Source organism: Panthera leo, chromosome C1 (assembly GCF_018350215.1).
Source record: "Panthera leo isolate Ple1 chromosome C1, P.leo_Ple1_pat1.1, whole genome shotgun sequence".
Lineage (NCBI taxonomy): Eukaryota > Metazoa > Chordata > Mammalia > Carnivora > Felidae > Panthera > Panthera leo.
Genome location: NC_056686.1, coordinates 28,812,093 through 28,824,175, shown reverse-complemented (window position 1 = coordinate 28,824,175; position 12,083 = coordinate 28,812,093). Strand labels below are relative to the sequence as shown.

General features: G+C 44.6%; 1 protein-coding gene across 1 annotated transcript in view; it reads left to right on the top strand.

The window, feature by feature from the left end:
* Positions 1-1,677: 1,677 nt before the first annotated feature.
* GNL2 (G protein nucleolar 2) overlaps positions 1,678-12,083 on the top strand; it is a 25,350-nt gene continuing 14,944 nt past the window's right edge. Inside the window, exons 1-5 of the mRNA XM_042951632.1 lie at positions 1,678-1,871; positions 3,730-3,814; positions 4,802-4,896; positions 6,636-6,775; positions 9,132-9,316. Of these exons, the coding sequence (XP_042807566.1) occupies positions 1,808-1,871; positions 3,730-3,814; positions 4,802-4,896; positions 6,636-6,775; positions 9,132-9,316 (569 nt within the window). The 5' untranslated portion in view covers positions 1,678-1,807. The remainder of the gene's footprint in view (positions 1,872-3,729; positions 3,815-4,801; positions 4,897-6,635; positions 6,776-9,131; positions 9,317-12,083) is intronic.

Sequence of the window (12,083 nt, the reverse complement as noted above, 5' to 3'; positions counted from 1 at the left end):
AGGTATTTCCCCGCTGTAGTCCAGGACATACGCTGTTTTTGCTCTAGAACGAATGTTTTTTGTGGCTTGTTTGTTTCAGACTCAGAGAAATAAAGACTCAATCATCCTACCCAAAGACTATTCACTTAGTACCAAGTTGTTTTTACCAAGTAAGCTACACCGCAGGTGGGAATCCACCTTCCTCCTGCCTGGCCACCTCTTCTCTGGCTTCTCCTCAAGGCACAGTGAAAGATGGGCACTTCCTGACAACTTGAGGTGCCAAAAACAGAGGGAGGGCTTCTTGATTGAAACAAGGGCATCTACAGACGTTTCCATATTTTGGCGGTAGAAACAGCAACTGCTGGGTTTTCCTTACTCACCCTCAGGGCAAGAGGCATTCCCATCTGCTATTAACTAAATGTTTGTGTCCCCCTAAAATTCATCCATCATAGCTGTAATTTCCAACGTGATGGTGTTTGGAGGTGGGGCCCATGGGAGGTAATTAGCTGTCTGCAGGCTGGGGAGAGAGTTCTAGGAATATGACTCTGCTGACACTCTGACTTTGGACTTCCCAGCCTCCAGAACTGTGAGAAATGTTTGCTGTTTAAGGCACCCAGTCCATAGGTTTTTAGTTTTTGTTTTTGTTTTTGTTTTTGTTTTTGTTTTTGTTTTACAACAGGCTGAGCTAAAATACCATCTATCTATTCCCTCACTCAGTGAATACTTATTGACCCCTTACTGTGTATCAAGTGCTATTCAAAGTCTTGGAATTACAGTAGTGAACAAACCTACAAAGTCCCTGCTCTCAAGAAAATTACATTCTAGTTTTAGGGAAGCTCTGATAAACCTGTAAATATCATAATGTCAGCTAGTGATAAATGTCATGAAACAAGTAACACAGAATAACTGCAGAAGGGAGGGAGGCAGCTGATTTGGAAAGATCAGACAGGAAAGTTTTCTCTTAGTAGAAAGGATTGCCAGATAAAATCCCAGATGCCCAGTTAAATTAGAATTTCAGATAGACAATGAATTTTTTTTTTTTTTAGTAAAAGCATGTACCAAATATTGCATGGCACATACACTAGGAATTATTGTTTATCTGAAATCCTAATTTAACTGGGTATCCTGTATTTTTATGTGCGGAAATCTTGCAAGCTTACCAGTAGGTGACATCTGAGCTAAGAACGGAATGACCTGAAGGAACTAGCTGTTCAAAGTTTCAAGGAAAGAGTGATTCAGGCGGAGGGATCCAGAGTGAATGTCAGAATAACCACTGGGAGGGAGGTACAAGTGAGGCTAGATAAATAGGCGGGGGCCAGATCGTGCAGAATTCTGTAGGGATGGCAAGGAGTCTTGAATTTCTTTCTCTCTTTAAGTGTGATGCGCTATTGGAATTTTAAGAAGGGTGACAAGGTCTGACTGCTATTTGGCTGCTGTTTGGTCAGCCACCTTTGGAAGGGTTAGAGGGCAACCTCAGAAGATAATTGAACTTAAGCTTGTGCCATTGGCCTGGGAAGTGAGGGTACCTAGGAGGCCGCCAGGGAGAAGCAGCTTGGCGGTTGCTAGGGAGCGAGAGGGGCGGGGCTCTACGCACCGCGAAGGCTAAGCGGCCGGGACGGGGGCGGAGCCAGGAGAGCGGCGGCGCGCGCCGTGCGTTCGCAGGAAGTCGTGCCGGGAAAGCGAAGGGCGCGAGCGGAAGTGACGTCGCCCGCGCCCACGTGGTCCAGCGTGGTTCCCGCGGGTCGTTTCGGCCGGACCTGGAAAGTTACGAGCTCGTTTACTCGACAGAGGCCGGACCTAGCGCTCCGGTGCCCGTCCCGTCGGCAAGATGGTGAAGCCCAAGTACAAAGGACGGAGCACCATCAACCCCTCCAAGGCCAGCACAAACCCTGGTACGGGCGGCGAGGCTCGCGGAGGGTGGAGCTTGGAGGAAGCTTGGTAGGGAGGGCTCCGAGGGGATCGAGGGGGAGGAGGGATACCCGGGTGGCAAATAACTTGGAGTGGCCTCGAGCCGAGTGGCTATTGGGGACGAGAAGGCAGAAGGTGGTTTTTTCATTCGCAGGCACTGAGGAGGGCTGACATCTTGCACGCCTCTCAGGGCCAGGTGCCACGCACCAGTTCTAAAGTCGGGGAAAGTGAACCCTTGGGCCTGGCAGCCATGGGGCACCTCCAGTTGTGAAATGCAGAGACCGGGAAGCTCTGAGTTGGAAAGGGCAGTTATCTCGACCTCCTCTTGTGTTCCTAGGTGGATCAGCCTCTCTCCCAATATGTTTCAGACTTGTATGATTAGGAGTTAATTGGATAGTCAGATTAAAAGTGGTGTAGGCCGACCCAGCTGGCATTTTACACTTGACCACACTTGCCTGCCACTCTAGCTTTGACCATTTAAATGAGAAAGGGATTGTACATTTGGCTGTTGGAGTCATCCTACCTGGTAAAGCGCACGGAAACACTGCAGGTGGACGGATAATGATCATTTCAATAAAGATGTTTTTGGAGATGTTTGTGCGCTTTGCTGAGCTTCCACTTGCGGGATGAACAAGATAGTCTTTGGGGGAGTCCCTTCCATTGGAGAGAGACAGAGCATGAGCAGAGGAGAGGTAGAGAGAGAGAGGGAGACACAGAATCCAAGGCAGGCTCCAGGCTCCAGGCTCCAGGCTCCAGGCTCCAGGCTCCGAGCTGTCAACACAGAGCCAAACACGGGGCTCGAACTCACCAGCTGTGAGATCATGACCTGAGCCGAAGTCGGACACCCAACCGACTGAGCCACCCACGTGCCCGTAATAATCCTTTTTTTAAAATGTGGCTTAAAGTTTTTGATGACTTTAGTTGATGTTGAATGCTTTCCCTGGATTGCTGATAAATTATGCAATTTCTGTACCCTGGGATCTCAGAATGTCGGACCCAAAAGGCCCTTAGGGGTTACAATGTTGTAGGTGAGGAGCCAGGGCCAAAATTGGGGAAGTGGCTCATCACAGTTGGCAAAGTTGGTGAGTAGAGCCGTCAGCACTGGGATTTCAGCCTGTTTTCTACTGCATCGCTTCAGGAGTAGGCAGGTGACTTGAAGACATCCCCAACGGGAAGAGCTAGGCCAGTATTAACATGTTTATTTGTCCTTCTCTCTCTGAGATGTAAGGCAAGATTTGCCACCTATGTTGCTGTTGATGAAACTAAACTCAAACATTAGGAAATTAAGAAACTGGTACATAAGGAATACTTAGGTATCAAAATATGTAGTCTCCGTGGTGCCTTGCATACAGCAGGCACTCCGTATTGGTTCCACAGAGGTAGGTGTCTTAGTAAGAGCACAGACAGTGGTCTAATGCTTTTGTTTAAATTCTGGCTCTGCCGTTTAGTAGCTGTGTGATCTTCGGCAAGGCGTCTGGCCACCTGTGCCTCAGTTTCTCAGCTTGCAGAATGAGGATAACGTGTCTCTCCTGATAGGGTTATTGCATGGATTACATGAGATGATGCCTGTACTGTGGATCATACAGTGCCACGATTAATGCTCACAATTATTAACTCTTATCAAACACAGTCATATTGAGGGTCAGAGGTTAGGTCAGCTTTGTCATACCATGTAGCTTCCGGTGATCATAATTTTGTCGGGACGACGTAGGGGAGAGTAAATATTTTGCAGTGAGGCAGGGCAGCAGCTTGCCTACTTTGAGCTAGTTGGTATGTTTGAGGCAATGAGCATATTTAAACTTGGTTATCAAATAGCTTGCGGTCGACTTCTGTCTTCCCTAGATCGAGTACAGGGAGCAGGAGGCCAGAACATGAGGGACCGGGCCACAATCCGGCGCCTGAATATGTACAGGCAGAAGGAACGCAGGTGAGCATTGCACACTGCCATGCCCCCTCTCCCTTCGTGCCCCGGACTTGTAGCTGAGACCTCATAACCTATGACCTTCCCACACCCGCTTTTCCCAAATACCAGTAGTGTATTTTCAGATGTCATCTTATATGGGTGTTGTTATGATAAATTGTAAGGTTCCGGTTAAAGGCGTGGGTAGTGGGTGGTGAAACAGTGATTGTGTCACAAGACTGTAGGACAAATCGAGGTTTTATTCCTCACAGCCTCGCCCTCCACGAATGGCACATGAAATCTCAAGTTACATATCCCTCAGCTAGAAATCTGGTTTTCTTTCACAAAGCATATAGGACTGTAGTTATGAAAGCAGCCAGAAAACTTGTTTTTTAATGCGAAACTTTAGATCACAACATTGTGGCACTTGGAAACTCATCACAACTGGGAGTTCTGCTGAGGCAGCCTCTACCACAGGGACTTGCTGACCATGGCATTTTGCTAGCTGGTCTTAATTTGTTTGGTAATTAGATTCTTCATCCATTCTGAAAGATGTGTTTAAAGCACAAATGTCAATGAACTTAATCTTCCTTAGTCACCTACTCTGCTGTTTGTTTTAAAATTTTGAGTTCCAGCATAAATCACCCTCCACTTAAAACTCGTTTAAACCGGCCTTCAAATAATTACCGCAGAAACTCAAGTATGTGGCGTTTTTTTTTTTTTCCTTTTTAAAAAAAGCAAACAAACAGTAAACAGATTTTCAGACATCAGCGTTATTTGTTATTCATCCAGCAGAAATCATTACGTGCTCTGTTGCAAGAGGTTTAAATGGCTTTTGGACAATCTGTTTCAAATGTAGAAGTACTTTTTGTTTACTGAAATCTGTATTTCATGATCATTTAAAACCAGAAAAAGAAAAAAAGGTCCTTTTGATGGAAAGGGTATTCTGTAAACCAAGCTTTTCTGTTGCCTTTCTTCTGTCATCGACCAAAATCTGTTATTTCCTCAATTTAGGAACAGTCGTGGTAAAGTGATTAAGCCTCTGCAATATCAGTCAACCGTGGCTTCTGGCACGGTGGCAAGAGTGGAGCCAAATATTAAATGGTTTGGTGAGTACTGTCACTGTCCCCTGTCACTTTGTTCTACCGAATGTGCACTGTATGGAGAAAGGTAGGCCTAAAAGGGGTCTAAAAGGCAGAAGCTTTTGGGCGAGTAGTACTGTCAGGGGTTATAGGAGAAAGGGATGAGAAGTACCCGTAGTGGCAAAAGTGCTAAGAAAAGTAGTGGTGGCAGATTCCAGAAACAAGTTCTTCTTCTTTTTTTTCCTCTTTTTTTTTTTTTTTTTTTTTTGAGAGAGAGAAAGCGCCAGTGGGGGAGGGCCAGAGAGGGAGAGAGAATCCCAAGCAGGCTCCGCCCTGCTAGCACAGAGCCCACTGTGGGGCTTGAACCCACCAACCACGAGATCATGACCTGAGCTGAAGTCAGACGCTTCACCGGCCTAGCCACCCAGGCGGCCCCTCAACAAGTTCTTTGTGTAAAGAGCTCATTGTTCATTGTAAGTGAACCCTCTTAAACAGATAAGTCCGTCCTTGGTGACCTGCTTTCACAGAACCTGAGAGCTGTCATCTCGTCCTTTCCGGTGGCCTGGAGGGTGCCTTGCAGGTAACGCCTGTGCCTTTAACTCGAAGCACAAGTGCATTGGCTGGAAGCTCCTTTGAAACAGTTCTTCATGGGCACCTACACTGGCCGTGAAAGGGTCTCTTGTTGGCCTTTCCCAGGAGCGAAGAGAGCGGAGTCAGGGCTTCTTGCTTTGGAAAGTCGGCCTCCAGTTGAGGCCAGGCTTTCTCTCAGTCCCTGCTAGGTGCGTGGGCACGTCAGGTCACACCCCATGGTTTGCTTGGTGTTTGACCTCTGCGCGTGGAGGCACATGACAACTACCTTTGAGTGTCTCTCACATCTTTTGAGGGGATACCCTCTAGGAAGCGGCAACACGGGAAGGTGTGTGAGAAAACGTTTTAGAGAGGTGTTTTAGCCTCTCTGGAGACTGTGACTCTAGGTCCAGACCATCTGGGTATGAATCCTAATTCTGCCATTTCTGTGACCGTGGGCAAGTTATTAGGCTTCTCTGTTGGTTGACTTCCTTGTCTCTAAAACGGGGATAAAAATAGTCCCTATTTTCCTAGGGCTGCGGTGGGGATTAGGTGGGGGAAGACGTGGGCAGTGTAGCAGCCAGCGGCCCCTTAGCCCTCACCATCTTGAGTTCTGTATTTGTGCTGCCCATGCTGTTTCGTTGAATATGCGTTTCAGACTCCCTCACTTACAAGGAGTTCCCCAGCTAGTGTTATGTAGCTTTATTTTGTTCCCTTGCATGGATTTATTGGTGAACTCAATAGTCCCTTCAAACCCTCATAACCCTGAAGGCAGTAATTGTGACTCAGGTTCTGTGCTTCAAGATTCCCTTTGTATATGAGTACATCAGCTCTGATTGGCTCCAGATTGCTTTGCCAGATCTCGCAGGAAGTATAGGATAGTTGTCAAATCTCAGTTCCATTCAGTGATGTTGATTTTTCAGTTTCATCCAGTCAGGAAACTGGGCTTGGAAAACTCTTGAAACCCTTTGTGTGTGTGGTTGGTGGATTAGTTCATAGTGTATGAGTGCAGGAGAGGCAGTTTTTTTGTTTTATTCCCCCCCACCTTTTAAATTTGAAAATGGCTACATGGGACAGATGTATCGGATGTTTGGGCAAGCCAGGGTAACAGAGTCTTGCCTTTCCCTGTGTCTTTGGGAAGAAGGATGCAGAATCAAAAAGGAGTTGTTTATAAATGACAACATTCTTCCATAAAACAGGAAACACACGTGTGATTAAACAGTCGTCGTTACAAAAATTTCAAGAGGAAATGGGCACAGTTATGAAGGATCCGTACAAAGTTGTCATGAAGCAAAGCAAGCTACCCATGTCTCTTCTCCACGATCGGATCCAGCCTCACGTAAGTTAGAGGATGTCCCTGGCAGTGGAATTTCGTGGGCACACTCCACACCGATCCAGCTCTAACATGTTTGTCTTTTGTGTTTTTCCATAGGGAAGAGTGGCTTTAATGCAGTACTGATGAACTTTCTGAGACTTCTCCTTTCATCTGTGTTAGGGCCTTACCTAGTATGAATGGCGTTGTGTCAGGAGGGCGCATTACCTAGTGGATCAGAGCGCAGGCTTGGGAGTCAGGTCCCACTTAGCCTTTGCTCTCCCCCTTCCTAGAGCCTTAGGTATCTCCATGGGCTTTCACTTCCCGGCTATAAAGTCAAGAAAACCGACCTCCTTGGGTGACCAGATGACGCATTTGGCATACAGTGAGGTCATAGCCCACTGCCGTTAATTAGAGCTGACTAGATCATGGCTATTACTAATACTAGTTGTATTTTGGGTTTTTTTGGGTAGGCAAACTGGTTTAAGTGGTAACTGCTTCACACTTCGGGGAAATGTAGAGTTAGGACTGGGTTGGTAGGAGGGAGGCCTTTGGTGCTATGTACTTTGGGCTTCTGTGAGACCCTTGGAATTCTTTCTAGTGAAGGAAAGGGTGCTGGGCAGATTGGTTCTTAACCACTGTGGTTGAAGGACAGTGAGGACTGAATCCTGCTTGAGTGGAATGAGTTTCACACAGAACCAAAGAAATGGCCTCATGTTTGCACGCTTTTACTTGCATCGAATATTAATTCTCAGAAATGTAGCCAGTACATAAGCCTCAGTTCAAATGTACGGAGGGGAAGGAAACATTGACATGCATGCATGGATTAAACAGTTCAAAGCAAATTGTTTACTCGCAGAACAAAATAAAAACCAAGGCCTGGTTATTGCCTCAGGTTTTGTCAATTATGCTTTGTTTTATGACGGACTAGAAGAATGGCACCTATTAGTGGAATGACTGTTTTCTTTCAGGGAAACACATGAGTGTAATTCACGAACCACAGACAAGTTGCTCATTTCCCTTGTTCTCTTGGTCTGTTCTCCCTAAAGCCATCTTTTAACAAACTATTGAATCTTGTTTACGAGGAGAACAGAGAGGGCTTATTATGGATTTATTGCTTTGTTGCTCATTCCGGTTGTTCAGTGCTTCTAAAACTCAGTGCCAAGTATCTGATCTATAGAGTGAAGGATGGACAGCTGCACCAGTCAGCTGGTATTTTGATGCAGATAATACTCAAGAGTACGGGATGCCTTTACTGCTTTGGCCTTGAAAAACCTTCCCTGTTTTATTTTAGTGTGGTATCTACCGCTCCTTATAAAGTTTAATCCTAGGTCCCTGCACAGGGGAGTCCAATCAGATATGCTTTAACTTTTATACTGTCAGCTACATGTGCGTTATAATTACTATAATTCTGTAGCAGTCCAGCAAAAATACTGTCACTTATTTGTGTGCTTTGTTAAATACTGCTATAGCTGCATGATGCTCGTTAACGTACGGGCTCACACACACACACACACACACACACACACACACACATCTGTGTGTGTACTGTACTTGATAGGTTATTTATGAGCTTTTTTTTTTTTTTTTTGAGGCTATACTCTGCCGTCTGTTAACGTTCTGTTACGTGTTAGATCCTAACTCAAACTTTGACTTTTATCCTACTTCAAAAATTCCTATGCCCGTAACTCCTTTACAGGCACATCAAGTTCTAGTTAGTATCAGGTTCCTTTTATCACATCTAAACTATTACTTTGGACTTCTGCTAGATGTTTTTCATCTGAAGGCTTTCCATGTGCATTTAATAAAAACGTTACCTAAATTAGGAAAAATGTTATCTGAAACTAAAATGCATCTTACAAAACAAGCAATTCCTTTTGGCCACGAAAGAAGTGAACTTCCAAGAAAAAGTTGGCATTTACAGTTGGTTTAAAAAAGAACACAAATTTGAGTATAATTGTCCTTGACAAAATCTGTGAATTTGGCGAATTTTATGCACTTGTTTGAAAACTCAAAAAAGAAAAGAAAAGATAAGTTAATTTTAATCATTGTGGCCGTAATTACATATGACTCAAGTTTATGATAAATGAAATAAAGCAGAGTTTTTGGCAAGTCTTACACAACTATTCATATTTGCTTTGACTCTGTGTATTACTTTTGTATTTCTCTAAGGAGGCTTATAGAACTTTAGGATTGGGGAACAAGTGCTTTTGCTATTTAAGCATTTCAAATTTGAAACCAGGCTGCATCCCTGTTGTAGTTTTCGGTATGGGTTGAGCTTTGAAAAAACAAAAGCGGAAAGCCTTTCCTGGGTAGGTTTTAAACTTTCTGTTTTTGCTCAGTGCTTTCCTTAGCTTTACACGAAACTCTGTTTTCTCTTTAGAACTCCAAAGTGCACATTCTTGACACTGAAAGCTTTGAAACTACATTCGGCCCTAAGTCACAGAGGAAGCGACCAAACTTATTTGCGAGTGATATGCAGTCTCTTCTAGAAAATGCAGAAATGTCCAGCGAGAGCTATGACCAGGGCAAGGATCGTGACCTGGTCACCGAAGACCCTGGGGTGAGGTACGGTTTGGGTGTCATCTGCTCTCATCATTTGCTCTTCTGCAGCAAAACTTTTTTTTTGAGTTTATTTGGAGACAGAAGATGCGCCAGGGGAGGGGCAGAGAGAGAGAGGGAGGGAGAGAATCCCTAGCAGGCTCTGCATTGTCAGTGCAGAGGCGGACTGGGGTTCCAACTCACAAACTGAGATCTGGCCTGAGCCAAAATCAAGAGTTGGACACTCAACAGACCACTCAGGTGCCCTGCAACAAAATATTTTTGTACCTTTATTTTACCTATATGAAGCTTGGTGCTTACCTCCTAGATAGTGATTTTCTTCCCTTACACTAGAAAAATTTGTGACGTTGGGGCCAGATGGAAAATAATTTCTGAGGTGGCTTGTTTTCTCTGGGTCTCTTTTTTTCATGATTGTTTTTTTCTTCATAATAATAGCAGTAGATTCTGTCGTAGACAATTTAGAATATACAGTTAAATTAGAAATGCAACAAAAACTAAGAACTCCTAGTCCCACTGACCATGTTATTAAATTGTTAAAATCATCAATGTCAGGGCTTCCTTAATCAGAGACTCTGGACCACTGGGGGTTCATGGATGGCCTTTGAATTTCCTGTGACCTTCTGAAGATGATGTGGAAAATGTATGCACATGCATAGAGGTGGCAGTGTTTTGTCATTTTTATGTTTGCGGAGGGGGAGGAGAAGGATTGATACCTTTTGTCATATCATATTCTCATAGAGTTCATACCCAAAAAGTACCAAGAATTAGTCACTGTTAGATGTATCATTCTGGATCTTTTTTACACTCAGTTTTCATTTATAATACCTTAAGAGTGTTGTTGGGTTTTTTTAATTTTTAATGTTTATTTTTGGGGGGGAGACAGAGTGTGAGTGGGGGAGGGGCAGAGAGAGAGAGGAAGACACAGATCTGAAGCAGGCTCCAGGCTCAGAGCTGTCAACACAGAGCCCAACTTGGGGCTCGAACGCATGGACCGTGAGATCATGACCTGAGCTGACGTTGGACACTTAACCGACTGAGCCACCCAGGCACCCCCTTAAGAGTGTATTTTAACTTGCCCCCCCCCCCTTTTTTCCTTAATGTTTAAATGTTTTTTTTACTTCTGAGAGAGAGACAGAGTGCAAGCAGGGAGGGGCAGAGAGAGAGGGAGACACAGAATCTGAAGCAGGCTCCAGGCTCTGAGCTGTCAGCACAGGGCCCGACACGAGGCTTGAACTCACAAACGGTGGGATCATGATCCAAGCCAAAGTCAGATACTCAACTGACTGAGCCACCCAGGTGCCCTGAACTTACTTTTTATTTTAATATATTTTTATAAATTATTAAGAATAAATTTCCATTAAAAAAATAGATTTCCATGGTAGTACTCATCGACAGTTCCGCTGTGGAACATTTATGCTGTTTGTAGTTTTGCCCTGTGGTAAATAAGGCTAGGGTAAAGCATCCATGTGACTAAATCTTTCTCCTTAATTATTCCTCTAAGATACATTCTTATGGGGGAAATGGCTGTGTCAGAGAGCATGGGTGTTTTTGACAGGCAGCTGCCCGGTGCCCTCCAGAAAGCGTTGCCGTGTCCCCTCTTCACCGCGCGTGAGTGTCCCAGATGCCTCAGCAAAGAGGTGCTGTCGCTCACCTGCACCAGGGCTGCCCCAGTGCTGTCGGCGGCCTGTTTTCTAACTGTGCGTCTCCTGGAGAGCAAGTCAGGCCATCTGAGGCCAAGCAAAAGAGGTAGCGAGTTCATTTCTTCTTAGACGTATTTGGAGGGCGCCTAGGTGGCTCCTTAGGTTAAGCATCCAACTTCGGCTCAGGTCGTGATCTCACGGTTCGTGAGTTTGAGCCCCGCGTCGGGCTCTGTGCTGACAGCTCAGAGCCTGGAGCCTGCTTCAGATTCTTTGTCTCCCCCCTCTCCCTGCCCTCCCCCACTGGTGCTGTCTCTCTCTCAAAAATAAACAAACATTAAAATAAAAATAAGTATTTGGACTTTGTGTGCCTCTGCTGATGTGAATTTTTCCCCCTCCCAAAGGTGCAGTATATAATGGGGGGGGGGGGGAGAAAACTGGTTTTGTTTCCAAGACACTGGGTAAATATCTGTGAGGCTAGTGGATAAACAGATTCTCAGCCTTATCAGAAAAATTTCACTTCATATGAGAGTGTAGATTATGGTTCAGGTCTTGCCAAATCCTTTTCATAATCTTCTATGACATGTTGGCTAATTACAGTTGCTTTTTAAAATATTTGTTTTAATTTTTCCATATTTTTTATGTGTGATGTATGGTTTAAAATTTTTTAATTTTGTTTTTAATTGATATACCATTCTCTTTAAAAAATTTTTTTTAATGTTTATTTTTGAGAGAGCATGAGAGGGAGAGGGGCAGAGAGACAGGGAGACACAAAATCTGAAGCAGGCTCCAGGCTCGGAGCTGTCAGCACAGAGCGCCTGACGCGGGGCTCGAACTCATGAGTGGTGAGATCATGACCTGAGCTGAAATCAGATGCTCAACTGACTGAGCCCCATAAATTTTTAAATGTTTTAAATTTATTTATCATGGTAAGTGTACTCTTTAATCCCCTTCACCTATTTTTCCCATCCCCCGCCCCCCACCTCCCCTTTGGGTAACCATCGGTTCTCTTTAGTTAAAAGTCTGTTTCTTGGTTTGTTTCTCTCTTTTTTTTTTCTTTGTTAGTTTGTTTTGTTTCTTAAATTCCACATATGGGTGAGATCACATGGTATTTGTCTTTCTCTGACCGACTTATT